A 17312-nucleotide genomic window follows, 5' to 3' on the forward strand; every position below is an offset into this window, starting at 1 on the left:
AGTTTTCTCATAATTTAAATTAATTTTTTTTGTTTTTAAAAAACTGTTGTAAATTAAAAACAGCCAATTCGATTGCTGAGATGAATTCAACTTCTTCTTTAGGAATTTCAGAAACCTTTAGATTTGTATCATCTGCAAATAAACACAACATACTGTCTGCAATATAAGATAGTTTGCTTTCAATATTCCTCAAATAAGATAAGAAAAGAAGAGGTTTAAATATCGGAATAATTTTAGCAATTTTGAGTAGATTAGGAAAGATTCCACTAACAAATGAAGAGTTTATCAAATGTACAAGAATTTTGCTTAGCTCTTCTTTAACTTCTGTTATAATTTTTAATGGCACTTCATCGTAACCGCAAGTCATTTTATTATCAAAAGAGACAATAATTTCTTGGACCTCCTTTACATTTGTTGGAGTTAGACAAAAGAACTTACTGAACAAGTTTTCAATATCTCCTACGATTCTTACATCTAAGTCATTAATATTTAAACTTGTTAATGGTTGGACATTTTCGTTATTTCTGTTAATCGTATTTATAAAATAATTATTAAAAATATTACAAACTATTTCTGGATTTTCTATGCATGCATTGTTCTCTTGAAGTACTATATTACAATTCTTATTTAGTTTACATCTTTTATTTCCTACTTCATAATTAATTATATTCCAAGTGGTTTTTACTACATTGGAAGCCTTACTGATTTTATCACTGAAAAATTCCCTTTTGGCCAGTAATAGATTTTCCCTATAATTCTTGGTTTGTAATTTGACAAAACTAGATAGCTCTTCATTTTTAGTAGATCTTGCATATTTGCCAGTGGGTATGATTTCTTGTTTCTCCATCTTAAGTTCATTGTTTATCCACTTAAATGAATTATTTTTTATCTTAAAAGTTTTTATTGGAAAACACCAGTTAAAATAATAAGTGAAAACCTGATCAAAGATATTATATTATTTATCATTGCATGGAGCAAGGTATATTTTTTCCCAAGTTTCATTTTTTAGAAAATCTTTATGATGCAATCGTTAAGTCTTAGAGGGAGATTGGCCTCTCCTTAAAACAAATAAATGAAAAAGACACTAAAATAAGAATCTACAGTAACAAAAATATTAGAGTTCTTATAGGAAATTAATGTTTTGCCACATTGAACTATACAATATAGTTTATTTACATTATTGAAAAATTAACAAACAAAATACCAAGTTAACATATTACAGCGAACCAGTTCAAATCTTCATCACAATCTTCAGTTCAGATCATCATCATCATACAAGTCATCAAAATCTGTAACAACACAAGAGGAACATTCAAACTTCATGATTTCTTTAATAAATAAAATATTATTTCCTTGTAACATAAAATATTGTAAAACTACACATAAATTGTGACACCTATCCAGAAAATCACAATCAATTGCCCAGATGTCTCCAGGAATTTAAAAAAGTGGTATTAATACATAAAGTAGGCAAACTATAAAACATACACAATTTGAGTTTACTTCTATTACACAAAATACCACAGCTAATTTTATGAGGGAGTTTCAAAAATTCATGCAGTACTGTTGGTGTACACAAACATAATCTTCAGTTAATAGCATCTCTTGGAGAGGCTGACAACAAATTTTCAGCCATATTAGACTATTGATCAATATTTAGCACTTGTTTAGATTGTGCAATAAAATAATTAATTATTCCAAAAAACTTATGGGGTGTTCTAAAACCATTTCAAAGGATCCTGAATATTTTCATTTGGGTTTGAAACATAAGGCTGAAATGAAGGAACTCTCTAAAATTGGTTTGAAGGGAAACTGATTGCTAAAGAGGGCTGTGAACCGAAAAAGACAGTATGTTTTTCCAACTAAGAAAATGATTGAGATTGCTTAACACTTTGTACCCTGAGCCCGAGTATAGGTCGGGCCACGTCGGCAGCGCCTTCTACCGGCGCCCGAGTATAGCTCGGGTCGTGTTATTTAATTGTATTATTTAGCTCAGTCATATTATTTTTGGATTCAAACATTTTGATTATGTTTATTGGTTGTCTAAGTTCGTATTTGTTGGTTTTGAGATCCCTGGGTCACGTTTTAGTAATGAAATACGTATATTTTTCGTCGTACTACAAGCGAGTCTAGACAGCTGATCGTAGGCGCCGCGGCTGATCGTCGGTACTGTCAGTTTGCTTTGTAGTGTTTCACGTTGTGTATTGTCGTGAGTCTTAGTGATGTCTTACTAAGTTTTCTACAAATATTGCCGACAAATACTGAAGCAAATATTATTATAATGTATTCTAAATGTGAATTTAACTGTTTGTAAATAATCAGAACTTTAGTTTCTTACTGAATGAAGTGAAGGCAAATAAAAGCAATGTGAGGTTATCCGTGTGTTTTGTTTCGTATTTACACTCGCTTTGTTCTTTCTTCTCGACTTTCCGTTGATTTTTTTTTTATATACTTTACTTATTATTTTCGAGTTTAAATAATATGGGTGATGAAATCAAAAGTGATGCAATTCACGATCTTTTGTTTGTTTGACTCCAAGTCGGAAAGTGACGATGATTTTGATACACACCTGGGACCAAATATTGATTTTATGAACTACCTGAACTAACAAGCTATGTAGCAAAAACTTTTTTTGTATTTTTTACGTAACATTCAATATTATGTAATAATTTTATTTTGAAAATAAACTTTATATTTGTATACATTTAAAAAAAGTATGTATCTCTATCTTTAAATGATATATAGTATGAGTTTATAACATAATTACTGTAATAACACAGAATTTTTTTAAAGCATCATAAATCCCAGGGAACCACGCCAAAACATGTATTAAGGGCCCAGGGTACAAAGTGTTAAAAAATGTCCAAGGTACAATCTTCTTTGACTATTTCAAGACTATGCACAGACGCATATTATACTTAACAACTATAGTAAAATTTATATTACATATTCCACGTTCTCGATACACTTAAATTCAATATTTCTACATAGATCTGGAGCAGTTTTAATAAAAACATTTTTGAGATAAAGTACAACCAATGTCGGAGTTAATAATATGACAACCCTAGACCTATTAGAAGACAGTGCCCTGTCTTTTTTTCAACCAAACGTTGAACATTCAAACACTAGCAATCACAAAATTTTATGTTTTCTAGAGCGAACACACATTGAGCTTCATAAATCTACGTCATACTAGGTTTATTGGAGAAATAATTTAGATACATGTCATTCCAACACTAGTAATCACAAATGTGTTCTAGAATAGATATACTGGGTGGCGCAAAAATGATGGTCGGATTTGAACTGTGTAGTACCAGTGGAAGGTGAGGAGGGGGGACCACTGCCGGCCGTCTGCAAGTCGGCCATTACACCCAGTTTGCCACGAGATGGCGCAGTGGACGGTCGAGCATCGTGTTTTTGCTGTGGAACAGTTTTTCAGAAATAATTAATCTTTTATTACTGTGCAACGATTGTTTCGACAACGTTTTGGTGTAGCGCGTGATGAACCCATTCCAGATCGCAGATCCATATCACGTTGGGTGACTGCATTCCGGACAACAGAGTCTGTCATGAGTGGTAAATCTACTGGGCATCCACGTACGGCCGTTACTCCACAGAACATTGAGAATGTTAGAGCGTCAGTGCTTCACAGTCCGTGTCGTTCCACCAGGCGTCGTGCTCAAACTTTAGGCCTCAGCCGTCGTTCGTTGCAACGCATTTTAAGCCGTGAGTTACAGTTTCACCCATACAAAATTATGATCACGCAAAAGCTCTATGATCGTGATTTTGAGCACCGAAGACGATTTTGTGAAACAATGTTGGACATTTTGTACTCTAATAATGATGTTGTGCTTTTAATGTCAGATGAAGCCCATTTCCATTTAGACGGCTATGTCAACAAACAAAACTGTAGGTATTGGGCAGCAACTAATCCCAGAGAATTGCACCAAAAGCCTCTTCATAGTGCTAAAGTAACAGTCTGGTGTGGAATGACAAAATTGGGGATTTTTGGTCCTTATTTTTTTGAGGAGAACAACGCTTCAGTCATTGTGAACTCCGAACGTTACGTTAACATGCTACGTAGCTTTTTGGGGCCGAAACTGCGAGAGTTATGTGTAAATCGAGATCGAATTTGGTTTCAACAGGACGGGGCCACGGCCCACACAGTCAATGACTCCATGTGTGTCTTAAGGCGGATGTTCCCCCACCACATCATCTCGCGTTTTGGAAATGTCCACTGGCCCGCTAGATCACCTGACCTCTCAGCCTGTGATTTTTTTCTTTGGGGATACTTAAAGTCAAAAGTCTACGTAAACAAGCCCCGAAACTTAATTGATCTGAAGGAGGCAATCAGTGTGGAAATTATGGCAATTCAAGAAGAAACTGTAGTGAAAGTGATGGAAAATTTCAAGGAAAGACTTGTGGAATGCATCACCGAGGAAGGACACCATCTTCCGGAAGTTATTTTACGTACATGAATTTTGGAGGTTATTTCTTGTAATCGGGTGCCTGGGAGCATTTAGTTACATAATTGAATAAAATTAATTTGTAAAACTGATGGAGTTATAGTTATTTAAAATCCGACCATCCTTTTTTCGCCACCCAGTACATTGAGCAGTCCAAGGTACAATCTTCTTTGACTATTTCAAGACTATGCACAGACGCATATTATACTTAACAACTATAGTAAAATTTATATTACATATTCCACGTTCTCGATACACTTAAATTCAATATTTCTACATAGATCTGGAGCAGTTTTAATAAAAACATTTTTGAGATAAAGTACAACCAATGTCGGAGTTAATAATATGACAACCCTAGACCTATTAGAAGACAGTGCCCTGTCTTTTTTTCAACCAAACGTTGAACATTCAAACACTAGCAATCACAAAATTTTATGTTTTCTAGAGCGAACACACATTGAGCTTCATAAATCTACGTCATACTAGGTTTATTGGAAAAATAATTTAGATACATGTCATTCCAACACTAGTAATCACAAATGTGTTCTAGAATAGATATACCTACATTAAGCTTCATAAATCTACGTCATACTAGGTTTATTGGAGAAATAATTTAGATACATGTCATTCCAACACTAGTAATCACGAATGTGTTCTAGAATAATTAATATACATTGAGCTTCATAAATCGACGTGATGTTACATTTACTGGAGATAGTAATGAAATATCACATGGATATACGATACAGCTTCCTTCCCAATCCTCATTTTTCAGCTTAACCCATTTTTTAATACTACTATACAAAAGTTATTAAATCTGTCTTAGGATTGAACACAAGGAGGGATAAAAATATACGGATAAACAAAATAAGAATATTGTTTAATGAATTTATTTGGTACTTCATATGAAGAATTAGCCAGTATTTAACCCTTTGAGTGCCAAGACCATATATTGAGTTATGGAACTTTTTGCAACATTATGTTATATTCAGGGGTATGTCTAAAAATGCCAGACCCGGAAATCCCAGTTGTGTAGCAAACTTAGTAAAACATTTTTTTTTAACAGGATTATTTCCATAGAAACTTATCATGCTGTAGATCAAAATGCTTGGTTTTAATTGGGCTATACTTTTATTAGTAAATTTTTCTTACAGTTTATTTCTTTATATATATATTTTTAACACAAAACAAAAAGTTTTCTTTTTTTAACATTTTTTTTAAAGTTTTATTGCAGTTTTTACAAATAAAAAAAAACATTTTTACTATGGAAAACACTTTCTTTTCTAAGGGAATATTACTAATAAAAAATGTGCAAAATTTCATAGTGTTTATGTTCAAAACCGGGACAAAAAAATTTTTTTTTTTAGACCAAAACAGTTTGGAAAAAATACACACATAGCCTCATCATATACATTTGTGTGTGGTCTAAAAAGAAAACTTATAAAATTTACTCACCACATACAGTATTTCTTATGCTCAAGAATGAAAGAATGAAATTTCAGTTCAAAATCTTCACTAAATGTTTATATTACAATTATTTATATACACTATTCACAACAGTTTGTCTTCACTTCACTTGCATTTGTGCTTTGGGAAGCAGGTGCCATGACAGCCTTCCCCACAGTTTGTGCAAACTGTTCTAGACCTCTTCCTTCCTGTTTTGAAATCAGGCCCCCTCATTGTACGTACAAAAACAAGTCTTTTCTTTTTTTCCGGGCAATTTTTTCTAATCCAATTTTTCTTTTGTCACCCTCTACGTTTACAGTTTTACCTTGCTGTGATACCCATTCATCAGAAATACTTTCAATGATTTGCACAGTATACTGGTATCTAGAAAGAGGTTTCCTGTTGTTTTGGACACAATTTTCCCTATATATAATGTAGGAAATTTATTACCATTCTTGCAAAAAGATTAAAAACAACACCTTTTTCCAATACTTAACTGTTCGTCTTTCGTCAAGGTAAGAATAGAGCATCATGTCGAATGTGTCTATCCCACCCATGTGCTTATTGTAATCTAGTATGATGGATGGTTTGTTTTCAACTGTTACCCTGCCATGCCTCCTTTTGGTATGTACAATATCTTTTATCTCAGCTTTTGAGGACAGCAAAACAACTGTTTTTTTTTGTGATGCTTGTTGTCTATAGGCCAGTGTCACTATGTTTCCTTGATGGTAGTACTTCATCTGGCCAACTTGAAACTTTTCTTTGATTCCATCAGGCAAGCCTTTTTTATTCTTCCTTACTGTGCCAGTAAAAAAGGTTTTTTTCCTCATACAATTTTTTGACCAGCGGAATACTAGAAAAAAATTGTCTGTAAAAACATGAAACCCTTTCTGTAAATAATTACAAGCACGAAGAAGAGAAGTGACAACCGAATAGCCGAGACCATATTTTTTTACCTCATCAGATGGAGATGTGTTCTTCTTACCCTGATAGCAAAATAAGCTCATTCAGTAATTAGATACAGAGTCACACAACACCCATAACTTTATTCCCCCACCTATGGTGGTGCTTATTGGGGAGGTATTGTGTGATTCCGGTTTGACTTTTCGTCCCAATTAGAGATTCGTCGACTGACAACTGTTCATGGGCTGTATAAAAGAATTTAAATAGCCTATTACAGTGCTCAATTAAGGGTTTGAACTTTTTGAGTGGGGTCGTAACCTGGTTGGTTGGCTTTAGGTAGTTTTTCATTGTCAACAATGTGAAAGAAACTAAGCAAAATTTGAAATCTATTTCGTGTGAACATCTTACTAAACCATGGAGTTGCTTGTGAGTCACTAGTTGACCAATAAGAGGGGATAGTTGGTTTCCTAATCAGGCCCATATTTAAAACAGCAGCAATGAAAGCCTTCATTTCCAAAATGTTCACGGGGATCCAGCTGTGCCTACGACTACCAGGTGAGTCATTGTCTGCAAAAGACGAAATTGTCTGGTTAGCATACCTGTTGGTTTCAACCACAAACATAGTCAAAAGTGTTTCTGTAAAAAATAGTGTAAAATAGTCAATGGGCTTAGAGTCAACAGGTGGGCAATGTCTAGGTCCTGGAGATTCAACATAAGAAAAATCATGAGTGAAGTTACTGCGGCTCTCTTCGTTTATACTAAGCCAAATATCATTGTCTGTAGGCCCGTCGGCATCATCACCCGATTCAGAGGAACTGGATAACACACTCCTATCAATGATTCTACTTACGTTAGGTCTAGGCCTAACCTGTGTTCCTGACGTACTAGGCCTAGGTCTAGAAACATCAAAGTCACTCTCTGAGGATTGACCTCTATGTACATTTTTTTGTGGCTCATACAATGGATCAGCATCACTATCATCACTAAATAAATCACTAAGATCGTCTTCTGAGGTTAGTAAATTACCATCAGATACATCACCATCAAGTTCTCTGTCCACCTCACTTGATCTAAGGTTCTCAGGATCCATTATTCCAGCCATTTGAAAACTACTTAAGTGTTTTACACACTAATAATAAACACTACACGCACAATTCAAACGATTGTAGCACAAAACGTAATAATTACGCTATTAGAATTCCAAGCAACAATGTTTCAAAAGAAACAACACACTAGCACGCGGTTCTGCATTCGTCGTCTGCCACGCTAGTCAGCTGTCGGCAGCGCTGTGATGGCCATTGTTTTTTTTTTTTAGATTCTCTTCTGGATGGGATTTTTTTTTCCAAACACCACAGAAAATTAAAGGCATATTATTGGAAATACAATTTTATTACGTAGAAACATAAAAATACCGAAAAATATATAAACAAAGGATCTTAAAATAATTGGTGGCGAAGATTCGTCACCATGGCATTTCTCGCATATACAACTGGTGGCGAAAAGTCGTCACCGTGGCATTTCTCGCATTTATCATTGGTGACGAAATTTCGTCACCGTGGCACTCAAAGGGTTAAGTTAAGTTCAAGGTATATTTTGGACATCCACAGTTTGCTTCAAGATAAATAAACAGTTGTGTAGAGCATAATATGGTATATTGAAGCATGTTACATATTGGTAGATGAAAGAATAAAAGTAATCTAACACACAATACAGTATGCTGGAACTCAGGACAATATATGTTATATAATATATAGACAGTTTTTATAACAGTTATGCTTTAGAATCAAAACTTCTCACCAGACACACCTACTGTAAAGGAACATTGAGGATTAATAATAAACATGTCCTTTTTATGAGGAAAAAGAAATGTTATCTAGAAAAAGGGTGAAACCATATTAAGATATGGAAACAGTGAAATGATTGGGAAATGGAGAGACAAACATACTGTTTTTTATGCTCTGAACATGAATATGAGATGGTGGACTTTGAGGACAGAAGAGGTAGGATGAAAAAGAAACCTCTCTCTAGCATAAAATATAATGCCCATATGAGTGTTGTTGATAAATAAGACCAGATGTTGTCTGACTATCCCTGCAAATGTAAGACCACTAGTTGCTATAATAAGATTTTTATACACATCTTGCAAATGATCGTACAGATGGATCATGGGACGATCCACCCTTTAGAACATTAAATATTTGGGGCGTTATACAGCGGAAAGCTCACATTAGAGCATTGAATATCACTTCTATGGACATAAGGTAAGTCTTTACCTTGGTATTTTGTCAGTATCATGTAACCCATATTGTTACTCCTGCAGCCAATGTGTTAGGACATTAGTGAAGTTTAAATTAGAATAAAAGCTTTTAACTAAAAAATTGGGCACTTTAAAACTTAATAATACTTTGTATTATTAAGTAATGATGGTAAGTATAATTGCTATTTTTCTCAGTAATAAATAATGTCAGTAGGTCACCGAACAGATATTTCGAGAATTATCCAAAGTAACCTCTGTTTTGAAGTAAACAAAATTAACCAGTAAAGATATAATAATGAGATTACATCTGAAAACTATAATTTTTCTCTATTTTTCTCCATAGCCACCACTTGTCATGCAAATCTTTGAACAGTCTTTGAAATATCCTCTGCATAAAAATATGAGTCTTATGAATGGTGCCAACCTGTCAAAGCATTTTGAAGCTCTTCATTAACGGCAAACCGCTGAGATGCAAGACACCACTTCATGTTCAGGAACAGGTAAAAATCACTAGGAGCCAAGTCTGGTCTATATGGATGATCATTGTCATGCACAAACTTATCACGTATCAGAAACTAAGATGCTTGTTTCGGATAGTTTTTCTTAGTGTTTTCAAATAGTTTTAGTAAGCTTCATAAGTTATGGTCATACCATGATTCATTAAAGTAATGAGTAAGATGCCCTTAGCACCCCAAAAAACTGTAGCCATGACTTTCCTCTCTGACCTTTTCCTCTTTCAAAGTTTGACAGGTTTTCTTTGCCTATTTTGAAGAAGTCGTATAACCCTATTGCATTGACTACTCTCTTATAACTCACATAAGCAACCAAAGTCTCATTGCCAGTAACTATCCTGTCCAAAAATTCTTCTTCTTCAAAGAAAGTCTATTGCAGAACTCATCCTTTTTGTTTTGTGGTCATCAGCATGCAGGTTTGGGATCCAAAGAGCAAAAAATTTGTGGTAACCTGTAGTTGTTCTGTTAGTGTAGTTTCTAGTATTTAACTTGTGTAAAAGAGAAATTTCGGGAAAATTTACAGAAAGTTCTGAAATTGCAAAGCAAGGATCACCATGAACACTTTTATTCGCTTTATTCAATAGGTCATAACTAACAAGAGAAGGCCTACCACTCATTTCTTTTTGTGAATGTTTGTTCTTCCATTATAAAAATCTCACCTATTAACAGACTATCTTTATTCTACTTGTGTTTGGGCCGTAAACCACCCATGATGAATCTCGGCTGTTAAATGAGGGAGAGATATCAACTTAACTCACCATTAAAAAAATCAGCGTGTACAGTTTTTTCATTTGCAGCCAAATCCACCAAAAGCCCAGTAGCTCCTCCTGCCTGCAAAACGAAAAAAAAATTAATTTTAGTAAAGAAGGTGAAGATTTTCTCTCTAAAATACTGATCAGTGAAAATTTAAAATGCCCATTAAGAACGACCCCCTACATAAGCTATATCCCCTTTCTAAAGCTTTTGACTTCACCTTCTCCATCCCACAAACCTGAATGGTGGGGGTTATGGAATACTTAATGGAAAAAGATTAAATTTAACTAAGTGAAGTTCTTGTAGTAGCCCATACAGGTGATATAAACATTTTTGAACACTATAACTGCATCTTGCAACTGCCTCAGATTTTCATCTTTACTTACCTTTCATAGTTTGTTTTACTGCCAAAAATTATCAATACTGATTTTAATTCCCATTAAGATCATTCCAATAATATTCCACATGCCAAGATTCAAAAATATTTGATTTCAACACTAATACTCCAACCCTTCCACCCCCTCCTAAACACAAAATGGAGTATGTTATTAAATAATCTATCGAAAAAGATTTTATTTATGAAAGCAAAGTTTCCCACTTTAAACTAGGTCCCTTTTAGTTCAAGGAAGAACCTTATTGATTTTGGGGTCAATATGTCAAAGAATAGTCTGTCCGTTTGTACGAAAACTATTGATAGTAAGGTTCTAGACACTTAGTACATGTGTTCCTCTTGATCCAAGAAAGAGCTGTTGATTTTTAGGTCAAACGGTAAAAGTGCAATCTGACCATCCATGTGATAATTTTTTCACTACATAATCAGGTCTTTTCAAACTCCATTGCACCAGTTTATTAAATTATACTTCAATGAAACAGCTTCCATTTATTTAAGCATAGTTCCCATGGCAGCTAATATCATATTGACTATTATACACATAATACTATTAAATTAACTAGAGTAAAGTGAGCGAATTAGCTGTAGTTTTATGTTAAGCAAACTGCAACATTGATATTATTAATGAGCACTGGTTGCACCAAATGGTACATCCTTTGCCTGTTTCTATAGGTTTTAATCTTAGTACATATTTTTGCAGACAGTGCTTCAATGCTATGGGGGTGCTTCAATTGTTGAAAATAATCATGTTCCTTTCTTTATGTTTTTGTTCTTTAAATCAGAGTCTGATAATTACTATAAATGGGACAACTTGATAACACCCATTTTAACTGAAAAAGTTTATAACCGTTCAACAAAAGGTATTTGAGTGCTATGATATAGCAATTTTAGTAATATTAGATTCTCAGGTAAAATTGAATGGCCTTCAGAAATTTTCACTTGAAGTATGTTTAAAATGAGTTTGAGGTTCTTCATATTATGAATTCCTTAAGTCTTCCAGAAATAAAAATGTTATACTTTGATAAATTGGCTTAAAAGAATACTACTTTGAAAAATAAATTGCACTTAGATAATTATAGGACAGAATGCATAGTCTTTCCAAAATAATGAGAACATGTTGAAAACCTAGTTTGATATATTTTGAATTTATGCAATGCTTCAAGTAACGGTCAGTTTGGATTTTACCTTGGTTGGTTCCAAAAACATGGATTACTTTAATGTGGCTCTTGCAGACCTTAAAAATACCTTTGACAGTATTTCCAACTACACCCTTCTCAGTAAACTGAAATTGTATGATATTCTTGATGAGTAAAAGAATTTCTTAGACACCTATGGCAAAAAACTTTTCAAACTTAGTACATGTTTTGCATGGTATCAAACTGCTGAAGTCAGAGATAACTTGTACTGTAGGTTGGATCGAGTGAGTGCGTGACAATCATGGATCAACAATCCACTAGTTCGACCAATCATAGTGAACTGGTGTGTCGTAAATATTATCTGCGGCTGGGACTGATAGTGTATCTGTTATCTGAACGCTCCGGGGCAGAAGTCAGTGCTTCACTAGATATCGTGTAATGTAGTTTGGATCGAGTGAGTGCGTGAGTGGTTGATCATGAATCAACCATCCACTAATTCTACCAATCGTAGTGAATTGGTGTGTCAGAGTGTTTTGTCGGGCATGTTAAGAGGTTACGTTTCGACCGAAACGAGATTATTTAGTTTCTGTACATTCTGTGGAACATACTAATGGTAAGTGTTCTCTATTAATGTCCACTTGTATAGGCCTATGTATTCATATTAGGGGTATTCATGATTTATTCAGTTTTTTACACGGTATATAATTGCCTTTCCATTACAATTCAATTTATATTTCTGATCAGCCCCTCTAGAATTTGATATTTTACTAATAGGTACTATCTCGAGGGATGTTTTTCTTTCATTGGTGCTGCCGCTCGCTGATGGCCGGAGGCACTCGTCTCAACTTGATAACAACTAATTAATTTGTAGCTCAAAATTCAAGAAAAACATTGTTCATTTGGATCAAAATTCTGCTCATATCAGTATTATTTTTCATTTACGTTTGCAAAGATGGTGCCGCATCCGATGACGTCATCACGAGATTGAATCATGGTCACAAAAGGTCACGTGATGTCCGATGTGGATGTAGAACATGGAAATATTGCTCCGCGCTTGAACAGTTGTTCCATTTTTTATGTTCTAGAACTTCGTTATTTCTCATTTCCACCCCGTCAAACCTTATATTGTTTTGTTCTGTAGGACGATTCCAATAAGTTAATAATGCGAAACTCGTATTTTGCCGCTCCGGACGTTAACCCTCCAGCTGGCAACGTCGTAAATTACGACTCATTTTTTCCCACTATGAACTGGCAGAGTCGTAATATACGATTCATTAAACATCGTCTACTAATTACGTCATATTTCCGATAATTACCGCTCGAATCGCATAAAAGTTATATCACTTTAATCACAAGATCCCAAGCCTTCTAATAATGTATTCAATTTAATATATATATGAATATTTGTTCTTTTACTGGCCGCTAAAAGCTCCCGACTACTTCCGTGTGACACGACTTGGTAACTGTTAGTGCTTGTATATAGTCTTGTTTTTTTTCAATTGTAATTTTATGTGTAAATAAAAGTGTTTATAACTATGTATTTTCTTTTTGTGCACAAGTAAGTAAACATTTTGCATATATTTTAAATTTTTAAATAAAATTAATTTTGAGTTTCTTTTTAATGGCATAATATAAAAAAGTGTTTTTTGAAAAAAAAGTTTTGAGTTCTGACCATCAAATATCCACCATTATTCAGGTAAGTCAAATTATAAGGTACTTTGGGATTATACCGACCACACTAGTATGAAGAACACAAAAATAGAAATTTATAGAAACAAACATGATAGAACGAAAAAACAACTCTTCAATTACAAAATTACAAACTTACAAGCATTTCCAGGTATTGTGATCGGTATTGTTGTCGCTGTTATCTTATCTTTCTCGAGAATCCTGATTACGGCAGGCCGCGCGGCATCACGTGATTTGCACGGTACATAATTGCCTTTCCATTACAATTCAATTTATATTTCTGATTAGCCCCTCTAGAATTTGATATTTTACTGATAGGTACTATCTCGAGGGATGTTTTTCTTTTGTCGACATCAGCGCGGGGCAGCACCAAAGGTGCTGCCAAAGCCCGCGCTGATGGCCGGAGGCACTCGCATTTTGGGTGGCGGAATGTGATCAAGAATAAAAACAAGTTTTTAGTGTTTTTTTAATAAAGAGTTTAGTTTGGTAAATGATTGTTTTTGTTGAATTTTTGTGTTTGGAGAAATGTAGAGGTAAAACACGGAAGTACAACAAAGCGATGCACCAGCTGAACGGGCGGCGAGACTGCAATCACGTTATCTACTAGACGCTCGACTTTGACCTCTGTCTGAGGATGGGGAGGGGTTTGCGATAAGACAATTCCTGTTTTATATTGACGAAATATTGTTCTACGCTAATCTAGTAATCAGTAGAAACGAAATGTGAAATAACGATTCATGTCTGGGTGTGGTCGGTATAATCCCAAAGTACCAATTATAATTATGTTTATATTGTACAACATACTCTGCAGAGTAATTTGATGTATAACACTTTTGTGTTTTCTCCAATAATTAATTGTACAGCATAAAAAATTAAAAACTCTGCACAAAGCTTCAAAACAGGATGCCAGTCAAGGCTCAAATGCGCGCCAGCCGGAGGGTTAAAAGTGACAATACCGTCACTAGCAATAGCTGGTAATGACACCACTAGTCTAAATAAAGAAAGCTGTCATTTGATAGTATCGATATTTAAAATCGATAATAATAATCAATTGCACTGGTGGCCACTTATTATACTGTAGCCCTGTATAATGTTCTTTATTGCGTTTTGTTAGCTTTGTTTTATAGTCTTTTCTCGAGAAAAATCCACTATCCAAATTGGATCCAATCCCAATTAATCTAGTTAATTTGAGTTCTACTGTACCCATTTTAGGTAGGCCTAACATATCTCAAGTAAACAGGTTATTGTTAAAAAAAAAAAAAAACAAACAAACAAATAGCCTAATGTGAAGTGAGTTGATGCAATGTTCCACTTCAAGTCACAATTACACATTTTCATTCCACATTACTACAATTGTGTAACTTACATCTTCTAAGTCCATTCCAAAACCAGCACCTTCTGGAAACATTTCATCGGCAACAATTGCTGTAATTGGTTTCATGTTAGGTTCTATGATGGTTAACCAAGGAGAAGATTCCACTTTGAATAACAGAATGGTCACTGCGATTTAATGTATATGTTAATAAAACTAGATAAATAAATAAGTTGTCCTGGTGTTGAATAAACAAACACAATTGTACTAGGTTATTTGATTGTTTGTCAAGTTTCAGATTCAGAATTCTGAGTCCAATGGGATTTTTTTAATAATCGTGCGGCTTTTTTTTCTATTTTCTTCACGCAGGCGTTGGAGTTTTACCATAATGCATCACTATTCTCTATTTTGTGATGTGTTGTAATTACCATAAAACCTTTTCATTATAAATGGATTAATAAAAAAAAGATTACCTTAAATCAGTATTTAACATTGTCAGCCATTTTTGGCATATACAATACTGAATGTTGTTGTTTTTAAAACATGTAGATGTATCAAACATATCTAGAAATGATTTTGCAATATGTGTTCAATAAAGACATTCGTGATTGTACCTTTATTTTAATTGTGTGAAAGATAATATCGATAAATAAAAACAACTGAGTTTCTAAGTTATGGCATGAATAGATAAAATAAGGTCTCCTGACCGCCTATTACAACACGAACGGATTCCCAATTCGTTTGATGCGAGGCTAAGGTTGTCGTACAGATTATTTTCAGGCGCGCACTTCACTCAAACGACTCTTTAGAAATGTGCTAGAACACGCTTTTTACACAACACACGTGATATATAATTGATCATGTAATTTCTCTAATAAATAAAATATGGGTGAACATTGGATTTACCGACTGTATTACCAAATTCATAAAAGACATTTTATGGATTCTGTGACCAATTATAACATTTTTGTTTTCGGCAGAGTTGTAATTTATTACTGTTTTTGGCCCTGCAAATATGAAAAATATATAGTAGGTTAAATATAAAAAGAATGGTGATCAAATATCGACAGAACAAAACTGTTTTTATAATTAAACTACAATGTATCGAAGTCTTAAATAAATTGGTTATAAGTATCGATTTCAAATTTGACCCTTGGTTCTCGTTTCGAACTGCAAATATGAATCGCTATAGTAGCTTACCAATCAAAATCAGTTAACTGACAAAAACTGCAGATTTGGACAAGAATTCGTTTGACGATTAGCGCAAACCAACGAATTATACTATGTAATATAATTTGTTGGTGCAGACTATGTCGTTCCCCTGTGATGGTGACGAACAAAGAGCTCACTCGATATATTATCTGGCAGTACCTCAAACTTCTATAGATTTTATCGTGAATGTACCAGGCACCGATTATGTTAATTTCCGAGACAAACATAACAATGTCGTTCTCCCCATATTTGAACGATCATTTTCACATACATTAAAAAACTGAGACAATGTATATATATATATATATATATATATATATATATATATATATATATATATATATATATATATATATATATATATAGGATTTATGTGAAGTATTTTTCTTCTATTGTTTAAAGAAGCCTCTGCGCATTTATTTCCTGCGTACAATATATATATATATATATATATATATATATATATATATATATATATATATATATATATATATATTGTATGCAGGAAATAAATGCGCAGAGGCTTCTTTAAACAATAGAAGAAAAATACTTCACATAAATCCTTTAATATTTCAACTATATTGTCGTTTTCAAAAAGGATACAGAAAATGTATATAATCTAAGAATTAAAAGTAAACATATAAATTTTTAGAATCAGTTGAAATGTTATATTCTAATATATAGTTTTGTTATGTATAATGTTTCATATTCGTCGAGCTCTTCTTGTTTATGGACTTGTTTTAATAATGTAAAGTTTTTAAAGGTGTGGTTTCTTTCAAATGCATTGTTTGGCAATAGCTGATTTTTTCAGTTTGTCCATATTTATAATATCTTTCGTGTTCCTTAAATCTTTTTTTAATGGTTCTTTTTGTCTGACCAATATAAATTTTATCACAATCTTCACAGTTAATTCTGTAAATGCCACTTTTATTTTCATCTAAAATTTTATCTTTTGGATTTCCAATTCGGTTATTTATCTTATTTGGTGTTATGTGTTGTCTCTCAAGTATTACCCTGAAACATATAAGTATCTGTGTGTGATGTAAGCACATTACATTCATTAATATGAGCAGCAATAGACTGTTATGATGGCAATTATTGCTGGTTATGGTATTCATTAACCCTATAAGTGGCGGTCATTTGTGGTCTCAGTGGCAGGCCGTTTTTGGGCAAATTGCCGTGATCGTTAAACTTATTTTTAGAAAATATTATCTAAGTGATAACCTAGCAACATT

At 33.7% G+C, this 17312-nt stretch overlaps 1 protein-coding gene across 1 annotated transcript; it reads right to left on the reverse strand.

The window, feature by feature from the left end:
* Positions 1 to 1149: 1149 nt before the first annotated feature.
* LOC124364876 (COP9 signalosome complex subunit 9) lies at positions 1150 to 15220 on the reverse strand. The gene is made up of 3 exons (XM_046820671.1): positions 14920 to 15220; positions 10343 to 10415; positions 1150 to 1289 (listed from the first exon to the last, which is right to left on the reverse strand). The coding sequence occupies exons 1-3, from the start codon at positions 14992 to 14994 to the stop codon at positions 1252 to 1254; spliced, it is 186 nt and encodes a 61-aa protein (XP_046676627.1). The 5' UTR covers positions 14995 to 15220; the 3' UTR covers positions 1150 to 1251.
* Between the last annotated feature and the right edge of the window lie 2092 nt (positions 15221 to 17312).

Source organism: Homalodisca vitripennis, chromosome 6, assembly GCF_021130785.1.
Source record: "Homalodisca vitripennis isolate AUS2020 chromosome 6, UT_GWSS_2.1, whole genome shotgun sequence".
Lineage (NCBI taxonomy): Eukaryota > Metazoa > Arthropoda > Insecta > Hemiptera > Cicadellidae > Homalodisca > Homalodisca vitripennis.

Excerpts from the sequence above, each read along its gene's own strand:
- LOC124364876 (XM_046820671.1), bottom strand. The coding sequence starts at position 14,994 with ATGAAACCAATTACAGCAATTGTTGCCGATGAAATGTTTCCAGAAGGT. Across the intron at positions 10,416-14,919 it reads TTGGAATGGACTTAGAAGAT|GCAGGAGGAGCTACTGGGCT; the intron begins GTAAGTTACACA and ends TTCGTTTTGCAG. Across the intron at positions 1,290-10,342 it reads ACACGCTGATTTTTTTAATG|ATTTTGATGACTTGTATGAT; the intron begins GTGAGTTAAGTT and ends GTGTTGTTACAG.